General features: G+C 40.6%; 1 protein-coding gene across 1 annotated transcript; it reads right to left on the bottom strand.

The window, feature by feature from the left end:
* Positions 1–305: 305 nt before the first annotated feature.
* On the bottom strand, positions 306–17,958 carry LOC115599458 (sodium/hydrogen exchanger 8-like). The gene is given in 13 exon segments (XM_030463345.1): positions 306–388; positions 3,077–3,182; positions 5,166–5,280; positions 5,282–5,302; positions 6,562–6,705; positions 7,666–7,700; positions 8,351–8,416; positions 8,418–8,453; positions 8,601–8,684; positions 11,070–11,128; positions 14,965–15,045; positions 17,126–17,304; positions 17,800–17,958. Coding segments are annotated over 13 exon segments (1,017 nt in total). The 5' UTR covers positions 17,808–17,958.
* Positions 17,959–22,731: the final 4,773 nt, after the last annotated feature.

Here is a 22,731-nt window from a genome sequence, read left to right on the forward strand (position 1 = left end):
GTCTCAAGGCAAATCTTAGCAGGAGCCTCCAGGATGGCCAGAGAGAGATTTACTGTAGGTTTTATCCAGTATGGCAGGAAAAGTGACTTTTTGGCTGGCCAATACAGCCTCCACTATTAGGAATTCTTCTCTGAAAGACATTGTACCACTGACATAACAAAAAGCTAGAAGAAAAGTCACAACTCTGCTGCTCCCATCAGAATCACCACTTCAAGCAAATATAATTGTGAACCATTAATATTACATATTAGTAAGAGATAGAACCTACCACACATGAAAGCAACAGTTCTCAGCGTTTGCCTGCATTAAAATCTGTTGTAACTGGAGACAAGTTGTGCGTGTGTATAGTGAGACATCACGATGCCAGAGAAGAGGATTGCCATGATACCTGTAGAGAAAAAATGTGGGCAAGTCAACAGAAGAAGAATAGTTTGCACTCAGCAAATATCTGTGTTTACAGTCCTTACTGACACAAAAGCTTATGAAGCAATAAGTGGGGTTTCTTATTAACCACTGTTATTCATACTGCTCTCATTCCACCTGGTCTTTATTAAATCCTAGGAGGCCCAGTATAGGTCACTTTGCAAGCTAGAATAAGTCCTGTTATGTCACATTTCCCATAAAAGTGAGGAAAATAAAAAGGCAGTCCTTAAGTGTTTTCCCTGCTTTTCACTCTCCTAACAGGTTGAGATGAGATCAAAAGAAAGAATTAATATTTGAGAATAGCTAGGGCTAGAGAAGTGTATAATTAATTTTCCCTGGAAAATGTATCATTCTTTCCTACCTGCTGATCAGCCAGGCCCAATCACTCTACCAAAAGCAGAACAAGAGCAACAGGACACAGGGTGTGAATCCACTCCTGTACAGTGCACCACATCTAATACCATAAAAAATTAAAAATAAGTAGCACACACAGATGTCCATCAATTTTTTTTTAATCAACGGGCAAATCAAAAAAAGCTATTGAGACTTGAGAATTCTGGGAGAAAATTACCTTTGTAGCAATCCCAGAACCATTTAGGCTGGAAGGTTACAGCCTGTTAAGTAGGGCCTGCAAGGAATGTTCAGAATGTCCCTTGCTCCTGCAGAAAGGGTCACGAGAGCATCTGCTAAAAGTCACTACACAGAGTCAACTCAGTTGTCAACTATGGGAAAAGCCACCAAATTTCCATTCTAGAATCCATCTGCCCTTAGTGACATGCCAGCTGGGACAGAGGTACAGCAGCTGATATGACAGGTCAGAACAGCAACCTCAGGTTTCACTGTATTTCACACATCTTTCATTTGTGTTAGGGATTTTTTCCATCTACCTTGCTTCCCAGCTCTTGGTTATTTATGTCAAGAATCTGATTTTCAACCTATTTCAAGACATATCACAGATGCTGTCAGCTGTTCATCCTTCATAGGGAGCTGGTTATCTTAAAGGGAGTTTTAACCATTTTCACAGCTGCTGCACAGACTTACACCTGTAATTTCAGATGATGGTTAGGACCCAGGAAAAAATTAGCAGTCTGCTTAAAGAACAACTACAATGCTCCTTAGGAGGAAATAACTGACCAAAACTGACAACATAACCCAGAAGAAATCAACTCCAATTCAGCTCTTGAAAGGACAGGATGACTTGGAAGTATGCCTGCTTTTCCCAAGAAGAGGGAAGTTTAAAAGGCTAGAAGTATTTGGCTGGAGCTACATGCCAGGAGTGGCCCAGATGAACACAACTGAAGGGATTAGAATAGCTGAGGTGCAGTCAAAAGAAGCTTTTGTTTGAAACGTAGCATGACCTGACTGAGGTCATTCAAAGTTTGTATTTCTTGAGAAATCATTCTTGAAGGCACTTGAGCAAGTCAAAGAGGTTGTCTTTAGAAATACAAGGAACCTCTGCCATCCTGATGGGAACCAACTAGGAATCTTTCTGCAAGTTTTCTTTTGTGTACCAACTTAGAGAAGTGTTGGTTATATAAGGCAAGAGCACTGTAATTCTGCAATATTTTACTATATCATATCATGACTTCTCACAGGGCAAAAGTTGTTTTTACAGCAACACAAATACCTTAATGTAACTGCTTGCTCAGGTTTCATATAATTTAGTTCCCCTACATACATGTTGGCCTATACACACATACAGAAGTGGGCAGAATGGAATGTTTGCATTAGTGTTGTAGATCTTGATGGTGTAACCACCATGATTATAGGCCACATCTTCATATATTTATATATAAAAGTACAACTCCACTGACATCAGTGAGGGTATGCTGATATACACTCCTACAGATCCATTCCAAAAATATTGATATTAGCTCACATGTAATTCCAGAAAGTCTGAATTGATGCCTGCAGCTTGTACAAGAAATCTAGTCATGCTATTACCCTCTACAAACTTGTAATATTCTTATATAGCTGTATAGTATAATACATATTTTAAATGCACTTTAAGAAACACAAACAAAAAAAAAAACATGAAAAAAAGAACCAAGCAGATTCCTAGGCTATCTGAGTTATGCTAACTTGTGTCTCTTCTCACTTTCCTTTGAGAAGTGAGATTAAACCCGCACTAAAATCAGCAATGATCAAAGATGCTGGGATCCAGCAGAACCAGCCCCTGTCCTGGTAACTGCTCTACAGAACGATCAAACAAGTTCACCTGTAAGCCTCTTCTTGGGGCGCCTCCACAAAAACTTCTACCAATTACTGCAGAGATACAACACTGGTCTCCAGCGATTTCCCTGAAGGAGAGGCAAAAGAACAGCTCCAAGGTCATAGCTGGACATTACTCATGTTTGCTGATGTGGCTGAGATCCACAGCATGCAGCTGACATTTTAATTCTGTGTTAGGCAGTGATAACTGGGGAGAACAGTAGTATTTATGCTGGCTAATTAATGCTTATAAAGCTGCACTAACTTTTCTACATTTTTAAAACATGAGGTAGAGAATAAGTGCTTCCTTAAAGTCAAAGTTAAAAGTAAGACCACAGTTTAAATGAGAAACTGTGAAAAAACAGAGGCTCTCTCAGACACCAATACCATCTACTCCCTAAATTTGGCAAAGAAATGTGCACATACTCATTTTGCTACTCACCTGAGAGTGAGATACCTTCTGCAAGTCCATAGGGAAGGTAGGCAAAGATAATCATCATCCCAAACTCTAGGGAGGGTGTTTTCCTTAAATCAATGTGCTTCAGCACGTACACATGGAAACGTTATGGAAAAAGTAAATTAAAATTCAAAGAAAATTTAAATCTGGGTCATGCCACTACAAACAACGATTATGCTTAATGTACTTGTCTACTGAATAGCTAATAAAGTTTCACATCTGCCTTTGACTAAAGTAAGAAAAGATTAATAATTTCTTATGAGGAGTGTTTCTTATAGAAACTTCTTACAGAAACTTTTATAGACTCCTATCAGCAGTAGACAGAATACTAGAAATAGCAGATAGCAGACAGAAGACAGACCTAGAGACAGAGAAGATATGCTACTGCTGTACCTAAACAATACTGACAATAACATGCCAGATTGTTTGGATCTACAAGAGACATTTCCCTACATATTCAATTTTCAAAATCTCTGCTCCAGAACTATGGCAAAAAAATCCACAGAGATTCATTAAATAGTAAAGACTTTTTTAAAAACAGGGAAGAGTTACTGAACAGCATTTAAAATTGATCTAATTTATGTTTTAACAACTTCATTTTGATGCAAAAGATATGTAAAACTTTTTGATTTTTCATCAAAACTTTTGATTTGTCATCACAGACGTGGACATTTGTCAAAGGCCACAAGTTCTGTTTTGCATCTCATGCACAGTTCTGCAGCACAGCTGCCAAGCACAAGTGGATTTTGCCTAGGACATTATTATTTGCCACACCAAGCAAGCAATCTCCTCTCATAATTCACTAGACAGTTACTTTCAAACAGCTATGACAGCTTTGCAGTAATATTAACAGTGAGGAATATTCCCAATCACATCCTTGCCTTATGTTTAAAATACTCCACCTATCACGTCGTGTCTTAACCCCCCCCCTCGCGAAAGATGTTTAATTTTGTATTATTAATTATTAATTATTAATTATTAATTATTGTTAAAATTCAGAGGTTTAGATGCCTGTGACATGGAAGTTCACATTCCTCCTGTGTCATGAACCCTCAATAATCTTCCACTATATTTATCTGCTGGCAACCCCTAAGAGATGTCCTGTGCTGTACTGCAATTTTGCATGCTCAGGGTAAATCCAAACACTTTCAGTGCAGAAAATAGCTGTATGGGGCAATAGGCTGCTTTTTCTCTTTGTCTTGTATCATTTAGATATCAGTGAAAGAAGTGTTGAACATCTGTCTCCCTCTTTCTGTTGTGATGTATGGAATGAATTTAAAAGATCATGGAACCAGGCTAATGAACCAAGAGAGGAAATATGTCCATATTCTACAGGATCAGAGTGTATGATTACTATACAAACAAAGTGCTTAACAGTATATCCCAGATGACATGAATAACTGTTTACAAGCCCAGCACAAAAGATTACCTGCAGTGGAATCACTGTTAACATGAAACAAGCTCTGAAAAGTAACAAAGGTGCCTGGCTTACAGCAAAACACCCTTCCTCAGCTTGGCAGAGAAGCTTCTGGGTTGTTTAGCAACCAATTCATGAAGTGAAGAGGACAAATATAACTCAATGTGAATCCCAAATAGAACAGGAGCTGTGTTCAGCTGCCTGAATATGCTACTTTAGGGACAAATGATCTGGTCTGACTCAAAAGCCCTCAGGAAAGCAGCCTATTTTTTTTCTTTTCCTTTTTAAATTAAATGTTTTATGTATGTAAAAAGGGAGCCATATGCTTGTAAAAATGGATCAGTACTGAAATGAAATTAATATATTTGAATTTACACAATTACCATATTTTAATAACACTCCAATGCACATAAGGTATTATACAGCATTTCAGACCTTGATTATGTTCATAAAAAATTGATGCAACTTAAGCAACACTTCACACACACTAACATTGAATCCAAAATACCTATGAGAAAATTCCTCAACCAACAAAACAATGTCTAATTAGAAAATATCCCCTAAGTAATGATCGGAGAAGATGAAAAAGAAACATACTATTAGAATGCTGAGATCACCAATTTATACATGGGTATCACCAAAATTAACAAAGGATATTAATGCAGAAATAAGACCAGTAAGTGTGCCAAGTGCAGCAGAGCCAAAGAACATCTTAAGAAAGTATCCCAGTGCCTGTAGGAACGTTTCCCATCCACTTACATCTGACAATTTCTCTTGTCAAACCTTCTGCTGTGCTAGATATAATTAAAAAAAGAATAAAAAGAAACAGTTATACATTCTAAGCCTGAATCCAAAATACCAAACATCTTTTGAAAACGACAACAAAGAAAACTTCCATTTCTTTGTTGCTTTCCATTCTTAAAAGGCTTTTACTGTGATATATATAAAAAGAGGAATGTCAAAAGATGTAAATCAAGTCTTAATGTAATCCCCAAAGGGAAACCTAATTCTGCTAAAATCTGGAATCCAACATTGCTCTTCTGAAGAATCCCAGAATGGCGTAAATAGGCTATGAATAATGCCCAGTATTACAAAACAACTTTCAGACTTTGAAAAGGAAATAAAAACCCAATTTGCAGTAGTAAAACTCAGGGTGTGAAAAAGAAGAGAAGGATTGTGTGGGGTGTCACAGAAAAACAACTGAACAGGAAGACTTCTCATCAAATATTTAGGTGTGGAGACAAGAAGGTCACTGCGGAAACTCAAAGAAACTCTTAGGAGGAAATGGAAGCAATCTCTGAAATTTTCAGGAACATGTTTCATAGAATTCCATGCAAACAGGTCAAGGATTTTAAGTAGTGTTCCTTTTGACTGCTGTTAGCCTTCATGGCCTGCCCTGAAAGCACTACAGCTGTATTAATAGCAATTAGTTAACTGAAATAGCACTCTAACTTCACCACCTTCTAGTACATCTACTCCTTCTGTATGTTCAGGTCACAATCTATAGACTTCACCAATAACATGTAGGTATATCTATATTCTTTTTAGGCTTTCAGCCCAAATAATTATCATGGCAAAAGGACAAGGATATCAGGGGTTTCTTCTTCCAACACAGATACAAACTATTCCATGGATGACAATGTATCCCTGCCTCACCAACTCAATGGGGAAGTGGGGCTCTGGGTACAAGCCAATGATGCTGGAGACAGATTTATAACTAGCAAGGTAAATATTTTGTGCAAGCCTGAAAGGACACAAGTTGGTCTTCTGTTGTCAGGATCCTCAGAATGGAAAAGAACACTGGTAAACATATGGACCTAGAAAGCAATCAGTTCTCTGGGGTCAATGAGATGAGGCACTGAGGTGGTGATAATAAGACACCTTTTTTACTGTCTTCTGCCCATGCAGGTTTTGTTATGTTTTAACAAAGAAGCATTATACAAAAATCAGCTTTACACCAGAAATACATGATTGCTGTCTATCTGAATGAATAATTAACAGAAAATAATGTGGTTGCTGTTTCCATATACACACGTAGTTCAAATGTACTTACTTGGTCAACACAATAGAGACTGCATCATTAAGAATGCTTTCTCCAAAAACCAACATGTTAAGTACAGGATCCACATTGAGGGCATTAAAAATTGCAATAGTAGCCACAGGGTCAACTGCAGATATTAAGGAGCCGAATGCAAAACTGGGAAAACACAAAACAAAAAACTAGATGAAAGAAAAATATGTATCTAGTAAACTCATCCTAACACGTAGTAACAAAGTTGTTACTACTACTGTATAGTTCCTAAGCAGTGAAAAGTTATGCTCTCTTCCCAGTCATGAGCACTTGAAATGACAACTTTTTATTTATTGAGAAAACTAAGAAAAAAATCAGGGGAATGGGAAACCAAACAACTTTACAGACACAGCTCAAACCAGGTATCATACACACAGCATGTTCAGAAGTTCTAAAGTACAGAAGAACTAAAGAGGAATATTTAAAGGGAACTGCCAAAAACTTCATTACTTTGGAATCCAAATGTAGACAATACAGAGGCAATTGTACTGCAAAACTGTGTAAAGTCAAAGACTGAAACCCAGTAAGGAAGAATTTTGCTGTTCACCCATGTTTTACTTGCTACGTTTCTTGCTTGCCACCATATTTATTAGGAATTTTAACAGAGCAGAGAACTGCTGTGTTTACTATACAATAAACACAAAAATCCCAAACAAACCAGGAACAAACATTATATAATGGTAGAGTGGTGTCATTCTAAAAATTATTAGATCCTTTGCTAAGTTCTTGAAAAATCTGCATTATTGATACAGAAGAACTCATTCTCTAAGAGAAGATTTGGCCAAGAAACTTATGCCCTCATCCCACATATTAATAATACCAACTAATCTAAGTTTACATATTTTAACTTCAAAGGTTGGTTTAAAAACCCAGTATCTTTCCTGTCTATGTACTATTTGGAAATAAGGGAGTAATAAATAGGGTTAAAAAAGTGCTCAATCTATTTATTAGTTTTGTACACCATGTTGGAACTAAGCAATCAAAAAAATAACCAGAAGAGCTGGCCAACTACAATGCATTTGCCATATACATTTATCTTGAGTTTATCTTTATTTCATATACTATACCGTTTTCCCAAGAGCTTACCTGTCTGTCATGTTGAGTTTATAAATTACATCAGCCTGAAAAGAATAGGTAAAAACATTAAAAAAAAGAGTATCACAATCTATTGTGGTCTTCTGCTATCTTTAAAAATTAAACTATTCATCAAATCCTAAGCTCATTATAATGAAAGAAATCACAGTAGTGATGTTGCTCAGTCTAACAGTGCTCTCCACAGTAAATCTAATGCTACAATTCTGGCCACCCAAAATCAGGGAAACTGGAACAGATCCAGAAGAAGAGAGTAACTAACACATTCAGAGGAATGGAAATCTGAGAGGCAAAGAGGAAATTACAGATTGTTTAGCCTAACTGAATGAAGTCTGAGAGAAAAATACAGTTGTCTATAAAAATATATTGACAGAAGAACAAGTTAGATTAATACTGCAAATTAGAAGAATGGCTCTAGAGAATACAGGTTTTGGAACAGTCTTTCTGACAGACTAAGTAAGTTAAAAAAAAAACAAAAAAACAAAAAACTCAACTCAAGCCTTAGTTGCTGTTCACAGAGGATACTACATCTATGGAGGGGGTTATCACATTGCCTCTGATAGCAGAGAACTGAGCTTTGTGTCCAATAAATTCACTTTCTTTTTTGTCTACTCTTGAAAAATGGACTTTCAAAGAGCAAGGCAGATAAGCTTAGGTGCTTCAAAGCAGTTATTCTTACCTGGCCCAGGAAATAAATTCCTCCACCTACAATGAAAGCTGATATTGCAGTGCCAAATACAGAAAAACAGAGTGATGGAGCCAATGTTCTGAAAGAAATTACCCTGGAACACAATAATTCAGTAAATCAATTTGATGATAATTACATGGAATTCAACACAATTATCCTAAACTTCATGAAGACAACCAAAAGCAGAATGTGCTTCAAACAAAACCTTGAAAAGTAAAATTAGTGTCTGGCAGGGGCTGACCTTGTGCAATGAATATCCAGATTCAAATATAATAGGTGGAAGCAAAAGCAGAAAAAACATATTTGGACGAAACATTTCTTCTTCCTGCAAAAAAAAAAAAAAAATTAATTTCAAGGTCATCATAGTTGTTGTAATAACACAGAATCCTCCAAAAGGAAAGTACTTTAAAAGAAAAAAAAACACCACCACCCCCCTACAAAAATGTTGGAAAGTAGAAATGGCATTAAACTTTCTTCTTATCACAAAATAAAAGACTGAATAATAGTAAACTACTCCATTGGCTTCTTTTTAAATCCAGTGATAGAAATCTAGATGTTATTTATTTTAATCTACTGAGTCCAAATAAGCTGCACAGAAACCAGGTTATTTATATCAAAGAAAAAGCCTTTCTTTTTCCACAGAAAATTATTCTCATTTTATTTCAGTCTCAAATCTGTAAAGACTGTCAAGGAATGGTGATCTCTTGGCCACTGTTTTCAATACTGAAGAGAGAACAACTTGTCACCTTTGTAAGCCATGATTAATGTGTGTAAATCCAGGTTAAACAGCTGATTGACTATGCTGTTAAAACACCAGCTTTCAATAAGGAAGTATTTATCTCTTTAAAGTCTCATTCCTGTCTGTGTACCAGTGATAATAATCTTAAAGGATTTAGGGGACTTAGAAAATAAAACTCATCCTTTATACTGGAAAGCTCCAGTCCATTATTCTGCACGCACAGTTCCGTGCATCTGTGGCCAACACCACCCAGTTCCTGTCCGTGCAGTAATTGCACTAGAACAACAATAAAAAAACCTCACATGCCTGATTAATTACACTCTGTAAAAGCCCCTGAAAACAGTGCTGGACAAGGAGGCAAGAAACGATGAAAAGGAAGGACTGCATTTGTGCAAAACATGAGGACTGTAATTATCAGCCAGGGCAGTCAGCAAGAAGCACGAGCAAGGACATGGCCCAGTGAAGTCTTAGTTAGCCAGGATTGCAATAAATTACATTACAGATTTCCTAGGGCAGGGATATGACCCAAGATTTGCTTTGTATGCACATATAGCCTGCAGTTAAATATCCTATTTTTTTCCATGTAAGAGAAACAAAAATTCTCTAGCAAATTTAAAACCAATTAAAGCCATTTTATAAAGTACAAAGTAATTATTGATTAGAACATTTCACATCTGAAACTGTGACAGCCTCTGTTTAAACCTAAGCTTTAATACAATGAAAGTAACTTAAATAAGCAAATATTGATGTAGATCTGTGACCCTTTACCTCAGATGATAACATGAGCAACAGAACACAACATCCCAAGGTTTGACCAAAGCTTACCAGAAATAAACTACATAATTCACTAGCTATGATCTGTATTTCCTGTGTTTACAGAATCAGTGCTCAAATCAGATCATACTTTTAAGCTTTCTTTTTTCTTGTTTTTAAAATTCTGATTTTGTGACAGTTTAGCTGACTTACAGTTTTGAGTCAAATTCAGCTGACACAAATCAGAAATGAAAACAAACTAGTGCACCACCCACTGTTTCTAGTAAGTAAATATGTAAAAATTCAACATCACAACATGACTTTTTTGGCACAACTTTTGACTTTTTTGGTTGATAGAAAAAAAAAATTAATTAAAAGCTACATCTGAGTGAAAATCTATGCATTTTAATGTATTTCAACGAAGCAGAAAAAGAATTTTCCTTTAGGGAAATAACTGCTCAGAAATACTAAGCTGCAAGCTCAGATTAAAATGCACTACTTGGACCAAGAGTTTTAGTTTGCTAATACAAATCCTGTTTAAACTGGCAATTCAAATCAGTGTGATTTCAATCAGTTCACTGATCTAATCCTAATAAACTGTTTGATCCTCTGAACCAAAATCACAGCTTAAATACCTCAAGGTTTTAAATTAAAGCAGGAATAGTTCATGGCTTTGATGATAAACTGTAGGAGGCCAAGTCCTTGCTTCACCTCTTGGAGACACTTCTGCCAGGGTTCTCCCTCCCTGGGGAAGCCTTTGTAATGTCACATGTGTGGAAATAAAACCCCACAGCATCACATGCTACACATGCTAATTCAGGTTGGAAGGGACCTCTGGAGGTGTCTGATCCAAGCCCCCGGTATTTTTACTCAAACTGGTCCAAAAGATGTCCAGCAACTTCTACCACACATCTAATAGGAATAGACTTGGTACCATAAAAAGGATTACTTGAGGCAAAATTAATATTGTGTACTAAAAGTTCAGTAGGATCAGGACCTGAAATGGGCTGTATTATTACTTGAAAAAAGCCAAACTTTGGCAAGAAGTATAATGTAAGTTTTTGGACATTACATCGACAGAAATTAGTATTACAGGTGTATTTTAAACATTTAAGGACTGTTCTACAATTAAAAATTATGCTTTATATATATTTATATGTAATACATATAATTATGGGGATGTATTTATATTATATTACTCTATTGCTTCAAACGTACCTTCCAGTTGGCCAGCTTTTGAGCTTCTATGATTTTTATAAAAGCTCCCATAAGGATACCTAGGAGAGAACAAAATAACATTCTGAAATATTCACAAAAGCATTACTGTTTCCATTAACTGCTTATGGACTTCTAGTCAATGAAGTTTTAAAAGTGAAAACAAGGGGAAACAAAGTCAGCAAGTATTTCATTCCTAAATCACAGAAACACAAAGTGGTTTGGGGTCCCATATTTGCCAGGTTTCCAGTATGTTACATCATTACACAGCTTTTCCACACAGAAATGGTCGCTTGGGTCATCCAAATACTGAACAAGAGTGTTGACAGTGCTGTGCTCATTGGTTCATAAAGGTAACAGGTTCAACTACTCAAAAAAGCTTCTCATCTAAGCTGCATTCAAATAAAACTCCATCTTTCTTGCTAAAGAATCAGGAAGTTGTAAGTTAGACATCTGTGTGACAGCACAACACCTTCATGTCACTTGAATGCTATCTGCAGTGTTTACACAGCTGAAATGAAATCAGTCTTCTGCAAAGAAGTGAATTTTGTCTCAATGAAATCACAGCACTCACCAGCAATGAAGCACACAACAAATTCTGATCAGGGTGGAGACACTGGCAGAACTATTTCTCAAATGAATTACACATCTTGTAAATAATGAAGAAATACTAACTCGAGTTTAAAACAATTTTATCAGGGTGCTGCAAACTCAGTGGGTAAAGGCTATCATGCTCTTTCCTCTCATACATCTTCAGATAAAACAGAAATCTCCAAACCAACTGGATTTCTTCTGGAAGTCAAGAAGATGATTCATTAGTCATTAATTTCTCTCAAGGAGTTATGAGGAAAAATTGTCTTTGGTCAGACTCCAGATCTGTGTTGCTGTATTTACAGAACTAAAACCTCGAGTCAAACACTGGGATGTAGAAGTGAAAAATACTGAAGAAAAGGTAAAAAGTGGCTATAAAGCCTAAAGTATGCTTTTCTATAACTCATGTGTTTTCATTCTCTCATGCTGCAGCTATCGAAAGAGTCTTACACATAGCATCATGTGGATTACTCCTGATGGATGTGTCATATGCACAAAGCCATGAGGCTTAAGCCTTTTTTCATACAAAAATATTTCTATCCTCTGGGACCAGTGCCTTCCGATAATTTTTCCATGAAATGGTTTATAGGGAAAGGAAGAGCAGAACATTAATGAAGGAACATCAAAGGTCTGTTGTTCTTTGAAGGCCAGAATACAGTTAGAGTCACTCACATGCTGCAACACAGGTCTCAGAACTAACAGTCAGGCATTCCATTCTGGGGTGGAAGCTGTGTTAGAAGCCAAGGAGTAGAACACTTCTAAGTTCTGCTGAGCAGCAACATCGTTGTCAACTGGTACAAGCAGTACTTTTATCACTTAAAAATAAGTTAATGTGGAGAAAAAACAAACCACAACAAGCAAAGCCTATCCCTGAAGGCACAGACTTCAGGAAGTGTACTTTCTGAACAAAGTTTCAGTATTTTATTAATTAGTATCACGAGCCCTCACATAAAACTATGCTTAGAGGGACTTTAAAAGAAAAAAGAATCCTTCAACTCGCTTCTGCTGAGGAGGAAGAGCTCCAATGTGACTTTGTGAAATTGGGCCTCTGGGTGGATCCCTGTCCTATGAGCTCAAGAGGCTTATGTACAAGGCTGGTGTAAAAGCTCTTTTAGAGGAAGAGCTAATCACAAGCTGACTCTTACAAGTGTCATGGCCAGACAGGGTCCTCTTATGGTATCCAAAGTTAAATGAATATAAATGTAAGACAACAGCAGAGGTTAAGGGAAAAGGATGAGCCTGAATCATACAACTTGGAGTTTATAAAGCACAAGTTGCTTCTCACTGCACATTACACACAACAGGACTACTCAACTAAGATTATGCTAAGCAAAATGATAGAGAGAGCTGCACAAAATAATGCATCACTAAGAGGTTTTAATAGCAGCAGAATTAAACTTTGTGCTTGTTTTTAACACTTGTCCCACATATCTCTACAAACCACTTTTATTACCAAATTAATTAATGTAGTTTTTTGCTCAGCTGGTTCCATCTATTAAATCAGGTAGATCAGTTTTGTGGAGGGGCTAATTGCAAAGCTAGGTCTGTAAGAGTTAATCTAAGCATCATCCTGATGAAAATGTTACAGGAATTTTCTTATTACAACCAACCTTTATTTTTCCTGAGAAGATGTTAAAACTCAGTAACAAATCACAGAGAAAATCTTTTCTGGCAACTATTTTTGCCAACAAATTTCTAGTTAGTTTTAAAGACCAAGATCAAAATCAGCCTTAGACAATGTACTCCTGCCCTGTCCATCAGGAGAGTAATGTCCTAGAAACCGAAGCTTCTAAGCAGCTCAGACAATGGGAGGAAAAACACCTGTGAAAAATCATACTTTATCTTCCCCGCTGCCATTTTTATTGCTTTCAATAACTGCCTGGGAACATCTGCTTAATTTACAAGTCAAAATAGGACACACCTCATTTCTGGCACTGCTAGCAAAAGTGGATGCTAGCAGAAACTCAAGCTGTGCTTTTGCAGCTGTGAAGATCATCACCAGTCACAGAAGTTCACTGACCAGCAATTAGCTGGTAATTCCAGTGACTATACAGATGACAGATCCTGTCAACAGAGCTGATGGAAGTTTAAAACATGACTGAGTCAATAAACCAATAAATAAGGCTTAGGTAACACAGGACATCTGTTACCTGGGTTGTTATTAGGTATAACGCCCTCTTACCATACTGGGACTGCATTTGCTGGTATCATCATTGCAAAATTCAGGGAGTCCTGGCTGAAGGAAAGCCTGGTTTTCATTCTGCTAAATAACAGCTCTAAGATTTTCTCAATCTAACACCCTGATGCAAGAAGAGCCCTGTTTTCCAGGAAGCATAAGGTACTGACAAGCAGCAGAAAGCTTACTTGATCCCACTGAGAAACTGAGTGAAAATACAGGTAAGAAATATCAAAGAGGGAACCAGCAAAGACCAGGAGAAAGTAAGAAAATTACCTGCTCAACAAGTATTATTACACTCCTCCCTGCCATGTTAGGATATAGCTGAGCAGCTTTCTTTTTGTTACATTTTTAGAATGGCTGTCAGTGAAAGTGTCACTAGTAACAGAAGTAAAAATACCACAGAATCTTGTAAACAAGACAGAGACAGATGAAAAACTTGCTGGGATTAGTTAAACTGGGTTCTTTAAACATTCAGTTAGACAACATGGAGAGAAAAGAATACAGTTATTTGGCTTGACTTCTTCTTCATTTAAACATTTATAAATCAAGAGCAACAGCAAACAAATAAATGAAATTGTCCTAATATAAAGTGACAGGCTTAGGAATACTCCAAACATAATTCAAATTAAGTAATCACTTGATCCTCATTGAGGGTGGCAGTCTTACAGCTCAAGTCATAGGAAGACCTCTCATCATGGTACCACAGGGACAGTTAAGTACCCAGCAGTTCAGGCAGGTTTTCATGGTCCAATTACCCTCCCTGGCTAGATTAAAACCACATCTACACCCCTAGTTCTCCTGAAACTAACACAAACACATTGTGTTAACACAAACACTTCATTGTGGTATCCTGTCCCATCCAGTGCAGATGCAAAAACAGAGGAAGCCAACGAAGTACTCAGGTAGTGACAGCCCAACAGTGCCTGTGTGTGTCATTGTACTGGGCCAGGCTCTGCACATAGATTTCTTCCATGAATTTAATTCTATGAATTGGTTGTTTACTTCAGTACATCAAGTTTGCTGCATCTTTCTAGTTATGGTTAAGACAGAACAGAGCATTAGATCAAGTACAGACTACTGAGAGTCCCTGTATTAACACAAGTTCAATATAAAAATCAGGTTACTCACCTAAAGAAACAACAGCCACACTCTCGGGTAAAAAATGAAGTCGATATTTTATTAGTAAATGCACCAATATGATGCAGATAGCTGTGAAGGAAATAAAAATTGTAGATTTAGTAATGTTAGAAGAAAATAAAATACGGTTTTAAGTATTCTTTCTAAAACATGCATAGCAAAGCTCATAATGATTTAGCAGAAATCCACTAATACAAGTAAACAAATTTTAGTGCAGCTGTAATTCTCACTGAAGGAAGCACATCAATGTATCTACCTGTGAGAGAAAATAACTAAGGCAAATTTTAGGACTTAAAAAGCTATCTTCTAAAAAATATCTGTGTAACTACTTCTATGGATTTCCACCAAACTCCCGGACAAGTACTTTCTATTTAGCAGATCTAATCACCAGCTCCTACTTACCAGCTTTTGAGTACTTTGCTTTGACAATAAAACAAAAAGCAACCATAGTTTAAAGGAACTCCTATCACCATGGATACCATGGCAGCAGCCTGGTATCATTCTTTAGCTGTTGGTCACTGATTCATTGTGTAAGACTGCTGGGTTTGTATCTGCAGCAGAGCAGCTGCTCCAGGCACATATCAGAAGTGTAACAACCAGGCAAGAGGCTGGAAAAAGCAGTGCTCTAGAGAGGCTTAAAGAACATTTGAGTGTCTCCAAAAGGAAGAGCAGAGGAAAAGCATCTAACAGCCAAAAGGCATGTCATGGATCACATGAACATGGCAGGACAGAGGCATGACTCTGGAAGCAAAGTGGTGTTTGTAGAAAGAAATAAGTCCCAGAAATCCAGGGTCAGAGGCAAACCCATGCTACTTAACACACTTCAGATTTGGGACTTGGCTTTGACCCAATACAGCTCAGAAGAGACCTGCTTGTGGGTCTGTTCCAGTTCAGAACATTTTAAAGGCCACAGCTCACAACATCCAGATGTAAGAGCATGGTATTTACATTCAGTTTTCACCCTTCCTGTGCTCCTGAATCAGAGATTATGAATGGGAATAACTATGAACAATCAGCTTTTATTCTGGCTTTACTTTGTTCAGGCAACTCCCCTGTCCTGAGGGTGATGCTTTTAAGACCCATTATGTTATCAGACTGGTATAAATTGGCTGGAACTCAGCCAAAAAAATCATAGCTCTGTTCTTAAGGTCTAGGAATACAATTTTACCAGAAACCATTAACCCTCTTTTAAGACAGATACTTTAGAAATAAGCATAAGCCTCTGCTTTTTTCTGCACTCAGTAACAGTTAATTGCTTATAGCAGACAATTTCATGTCTTTTAAACCCTAATTATTTGCAGACGTCTGAACTGCTGCCAATTCCATATCTATTATTTCCTCCCTTTGCTACTGGAAGGAGTAACCACTGAGATTACCTGGTGACCCATCTGCCACAGGGAAGTCTCTCAGATTGTTTTGGAGGAACCAAGCACACAAACACACAAAGGGAACAGACAAACCTTTAATCCTCCAGTAAAGTTTTGTAACTTACAGTTTTCACTCCAACACTGCTCTAAGCAGATGGTGAGTTAGCTATATCCTATTAAAAACAGATAACAGCCCAGACTTTCAGAAAAGTTGGGTATGCATCTGCCACTCAGAATACCTGTTTATGTACAGCAATAATGTAATTATGGCAATCTGCATGCCATTATCACACTCTTGTAGGAATGTAAGAAAAGGAAGGAAAACCAGAAAAAATATACTGAACTTCAGTTCTTATACATGTAAATAGGACTGACTTCTGTTTCCTTATGTAACAAAATATTTGAGGGCTGTCCAGAAGCACCAGATAGTTAAACTGACATAGGTCTAGTACACTGTCCTCAAAGACAGCTGCAAGCAGCATGGAGCATTCTGACAATGTCTTTTTCATAGATGAACACATGCCACACGCTCGATAAAGAAGGCAAAGACAATTAAACACATTGTTTGCAATTTGAGACCACAGTGAAAATGTCTGCAATGACCCTCAGCTTTCTGAAAGTTCAGGCAGTTGCAAACCCAACTTTCTAAAGCCCTGTACAATATTTAATTTCATAAAGAGAAGACCAGGGGAGAAATAAAATGGTAGGATTGTGAAAGCTGCCCTGTATTCTCAGACACAGAGTACCACTGACAGAGATTAAAAGACTTTCAATTCATCATTCACCTAAAACAAGAAGACTAAAAAAAATTGTCATGCCACTGGACTGCTCCTCTTGCTGTGCTTGGACTCCAGTCTGGACTGGGAGGATAGGTTTGGCAGGTGTAGGTACCACCAGTTTGGTGGTAGCAGCCAGCGTGGTGCGGAGGGTGACATTGATGACTTCAAGGGTGGCATTTGCAGACCTGTCAGGAGAATACAAGTTGAGATTATACTGGATGGGAGCAACATGACAAAAGACTCAGCCTGCTGGAGACGGGTGCGTGAAGCAACCACCAGATCTCGCTGTGTTTGTCCCAGTGACCAACACGTCAGGGTTTGTTTTTATAAGGGCTCTGTGATGACAGATAAATACTGGGAGCTCGGATTCAGGGAGCTGCTCATTGCCGAGTCCCTTCAGGCACTGCAGACACCAAACACTCCTCACTGCAGCTTGGTTTGCAGGTGTAAGAGTGGCACGGAGAGAATGACCCATCCCCACCTGAGCCTGCAAGCACTGAACCCGCTGTGTCAAGGATGCGGGGTCCCATTACCCGCCTCTCAGGGCCGCTTCAGACCCGGTCCCCCCTCCCATGAGCGGGCTCTCCCCCGTCGGGCACACGGCAGCGAGGCTCTGCCCCGGAGGCCGCAGTGCCGCCATCCCCCCCACTCCCGGTCCCGCCGCCCTCCCGCACACTCACTCCGCCATCTTGCCGCTCGCCGGCTCCAACCTCCCCCGCGTTCCCGCCACTTCCGGGAACCCCGGGTGACACTCTGGCGAGCGCGGCCTCAGTCTCTATGATCGGAGCGGAGCTGGAATGGAGCGTGGGGGGGGGAAGAGTGCCGAGAGCGCGCGATGGGGGCGTGGTCACGTGAGAGCGGGGGCGCGCTTTCCCGCTGTTGCGTAGCGACGCCGCGTCATCGTGGCTCGTGCGCGGGGGCGTGACGTCACTTTTCCCGCGTTAACCCCCCCTAGGGAGCTGTCAGACGCCATCGGCCGCGGGTCCGGGTCCCTCAGCAGCCCTTACCTGGCCCTTCCCTCCCCGGCTCCTCTCCCCTCAGCTGCTACCGCCCAGCAGCTCCGTGTCCACCCCCCCGTCACGGCCCCGGTGGCTCCCGTTCCCTCAGCTGCCATCACCCGAGCTCACTGTGCTGAAGGGTGTCACGGGGTTATTGTTTCCGCGGGTGTGCGGGAAGTCTGAGTGTGACCCCCACAAGCGGGTGCTGAAGCGTCACGGCAAAGAATTGGGTTGTTCCCGAGAACAGGAAACGGGTCCTGGCTTCGTGCTGAAGCCGCGTCCAACCTGCAGCACCCTGACCCTTCCCTGCAGCACCCTGACCCTTCCCTGCAGCACCCTGACCCTTCTCTGCAGCACCCCGACCCCTCCCTGCAGCACCCCGACCCCTCCCTGCAGCACCCCGACCCTTCCCTGCAGCACCCCGACCCCTCCCTGCAGCACCCCGACCCCTCCCTGCAGCACCCCGACCCTTCCCTGCAGCACCCTGACCTCTCCTTGCAGCACCCTCACCCCTCCCTGCAGCACCCCGACCCCTCCCTGCAGCACCCTGACCCTTCCTGCTGGCTGGGCAGGCCCGGGGTTGCTCCCTGTGTCACTGCCCAGCCACAGGCTGGGAACCCGGCCCGGCAGCAGAAGGAAAGTGTCCTCTGAGAGTTTCCCCATGAACACCAAACGAAGTCAGGAAGCTCCTGCCTCTAAATCATTGTCAAAATGCTCTGGAATTAAACCATCACCCAGCTGGCAGCCTCGCCTGGTGTCAGTCCCAAATACCCTCGGCCACAGGCGCTGCTGTGACTTGGGGTTGAAGCCAGAAAAAGGCCAGCAAAACTGTTTAGAGACAAAGTTTTGAGCCTTTAAACAGCAAAGGTATTTATTGTCGGATCCGAGGAACCCCCAGCTCGCGCTGGACAAAGAGTTCCAAGGGTTAAGGGAAAGGGTTTGGATATTTATACATTAAAAGGGGAGGTTACATCATCCTTACATACATATTCATAACAGGCGGAGTCTGGGCGGAGTCGTCTTTTTGGGGATATGTCTCAGGGTCTTTGGGGGTCTTCAGATGAAGTAACGAAGTCTTCCTCAGGGTTGAACTTTTTACCTTTCTTACTTTTGATGACTTCATCCTCTTGTTATAGAGGATAATTGGACCCTTGGACCTTTGCAATTGTCTTCCCCTTATCTGCTGGTTATGGCAGCCTCAGCCTCATCCTGTCTTCCGTGCAGGTGTTTGCACTCCCCCAGTGTCTCCTACTTATCTCGAGACAGAAGTTAATCGTTGTCTCAGCTGCTTTGTTCGTTTTTTTTATACAAACCGCTTGGCTTGATCCACTCTCCTTACAGGGGTTAATCCTGTCAGGATCTTTTCTCTTTTTCAGGGTCTCTAAGCTGTCCTGTGAAATGACTGCAGGAAAGTGAAAGCCACTGAAATGGGCACAAACAGGCGTGAGATGTTAGGAGCTGAGGTTTGGGCAGCAGCTGTTTTCCTGTGTGTCTCAGGAAGGGCAGAGCTGGAGAGTGTCTGGTTTCCCGTAGTGAGACTGAACCAACACCTCTTCTTCACTCCCATCCCCTGATGTGGTTTTGTGGTGACCTACTTAGATAGTCTTACCACAGTTATAACCAAATCTTTTTTCCACACTGGCTAATTTCCATCAATCTGCAGTTTGCTAATCCCCATCTGCTTTAACTCATTCTCTCCATCCTAGCAGTGTTTGGGACAGTTTAGAGAACATGACTTCAGTGTAGGCTCATGTCACTTAAAGCTGGTGCCACTGAAACATAAGGACGACGCTTTGCTGGGTGGTGCAAGCTGATTTCCAGAGGTGGTGTGCACATCTTAACTCCATTTGGGGGAGAAAATGTGGACCTCCAACACATCAGGTGCTCAGGTGCTCCTGCTCTTTGATCTCATCTTTCACGATGCTCTGGTGTGGAGATGCTCCAGTCCAACATCCTACTCAAGTCAGGGCCCACTTCAGAGTTAGAGGAGGTTGCTCAGGGCCTCATAGAGTCAGAATTTTGGAGGGAGATTCTCCAGGATGTTCACTCTTAGGGTGAAAAACTTTTTCCTTGTTGTGCAGCTGGAAGCCCCAGTTATGAAGTTGCACTTCATAATTGATGCCTCTTTTGTACAGCTCTGACAAGAAGGTTGCTCCTCCCTGTAGCCCCCTTCCTCCACATGCTATAGCTGTGGCTATGCTGCTCTGGGTTAAAAGGAATACCTGCAAGGGCAAAGTTTCTTAGCAGCAGATCAGCAGCTGGTAGAAGATGTAGAGTCATTGTGTCAGTGTTGGTCAGTGATAGAGCATGGCCACAGTTCCATTAATTTTCACCTGTTGCAAGTCACTCCTGTAGCTGTCACCAGAGCAATGGTCAATTCTGTCCCAGGCTGATGCAGAATAAAGAAAATCTTTAAAACTGTTTTTCCTAGTCACTCGAGTTTTGCTTGGCTTGAGAACATTGTCTGGCCTGAGAATGAAGGCCAGAAAACGTAGCTGTTTTGCTTTTTCTTTGTTTTGTTTTTGGGGTTTTTGGTTTTGGCCTTGGCCTCAGGTTTTTTGTTTTTTTCTTTAAATCTTTCATCTGGCACGATCAGAAAACTCCAGACTTGTTTTGTTTTACTGGCCTTGTAGCTGTCATGTGCTTTTAATCAGGAGAGATTGATATAAAGAAGAGTTGACTGCAGATGTAACTCTTCAGGTTGTGAGCTGACCTTCTCACTGTCCCTGGTGGCCCTGGCTGGGGGGAACCATGGATGGGTGTTTGCAGCCGTGGGAAGGGTTCAGGAAAGGGTGTGGAAGGAAGAAGGATTGAGCCAGGGAAGTGGAAGCCTGGGAACCTAGAGAAACACAAACCCACCCAGGATTGAAACTCAAAAAAGCCAGGATCTAAATGTTAAAAAAAAAAAAAAAGGAAAAAGGCAGAAGGAGGACAAGGATCCCTGGGACCCCTGTGGCAGGGAGAGCATCAGAGTGGCTGGAGGGATCAAGGGCTGCTGAGCCAAGTGACTGTGTAAGAACAGGGAGCCTCAGGTAGCAGGAGCTGGGCAGCTGCTGTGAACTGTCACATTTCCACTGACGGAAAGTGTCATCCTCAGAGCAGCACAGTCTGAGTGAAGTAACTACAGGTGATATCAGATCAGAACGTCTGAAATATTCCCTATGAGAGACGGTGATTTTCATGTCTCATCTGTGACTCATCAGCAGGAAATGCCACTGCTTGCTTGCTTGACCTGTTGTTACCACTGAGAAGGGGTAAGTCAGACTTGCTGCCACTGAGGTACCTACTGAACCAAACACCAGTCAGCATTCTGTACAGATGGTTTTTCAAGGACCTGATTGCAGAAGAAAGTAATAATTTTGTCAGGAGGCTTTTCACTTGTGGTTTTGCTGATGCACAGCTACAGAGCATCTGTTGATTAATGAGTGTGCTGAATGTTGCTTTTAATAGATCCCAGGAATTTCACAGTTGTTTAAGCTCATCTAAGATGATGTGGCTGTAGGTAACATAGTGTTTAGTTTTAATTCTTAAATTATACAGAGCAGCCTCAATAGATAGCTATGTGGAACACTGAGGGCAGGCACAGATGAGTAAGTGACCAGATGTAACCTTGTGCTAGAAAGGTAGGGGAAGGCCCTAATTTGCAGGCACAGAACTTCGTTCTCACTTGCAAGTGGAGGCTGAGGACTGAAGAGCAAAGGGATGCCAGGTTTACTCTAGGGGGTAGGTTTAGCAGTAAGAGCAGTCTTTAGCCTTGCAGAGGTCTGGGTTAGCTTTTCAGATTACCCATGAACACTGTGATCTCAGGCAGGTTGATTCTGTGACCCCGGGTTCAAGTCCTCCTGAAATGTAGAGCAGTGAACCTCCTCCTGCAGTGCTGAGGAGCTGGACAGTGAGGGCTGTCCAACCTAGGGGAGGGGTTTCACCTAGATTTGCTGTAGAATTATCCCACAAATATTTAAATATTCCAATCACCTTCAGAGCTTGGCTTCACAGTTAAAATAAATTGTTTCTCAGGGTGTCGAGAAGGTTTCAGCTCTAAGCTCCCCTGAAGCCAGATTCTGATTCTGGTATGGAATATGGTATGGACCAAACAAGATGTGGCTGGGATTTCAAGGACATCAGGCAAAGTCAGCAATAACAACAACACCAAAGTCAGCAGTGGCCTTATAATGTCAGTATCTGTGTGCTATGTGTGAGGATATGCCCATGGCTATAGAAACAAAGTTACAACAGGGCACTTACTGCTTACAAAAGATCTGCCTTTTGGGGACTTCAGTGTCCCCCAGGGTCAGCTCCATCACAGCTTCTGAAGATGTTGGCAGGCTGGGACATGTATGCTGGGGAGCTGCGTTGGCCTGAAAACAACCTCTGTACAAAAAGATCATCTCCTCCTACTCCTTTCCCTCAATTTTCCTTCATTCTAGTATGAGATTGAGAAAGAGAGAACTGACTGTACTTTAAATTGAAGGATGAATGATCTTTGTTGTCAAACTCAGGACATTTATTTAGTATACATGGGAAGGTTAAGCATGCTGCTAAGAAGGTAGGGAAAGAGTTAGCTGTGTAATTTACTTGCTTTATTGCTTTTGGGCAGATGGGAAGGATTCTCTT

This window comes from Calypte anna, chromosome 20 (genome assembly GCF_003957555.1).
Source record: "Calypte anna isolate BGI_N300 chromosome 20, bCalAnn1_v1.p, whole genome shotgun sequence".
NCBI classification, from domain to species: domain Eukaryota; kingdom Metazoa; phylum Chordata; class Aves; order Apodiformes; family Trochilidae; genus Calypte; species Calypte anna.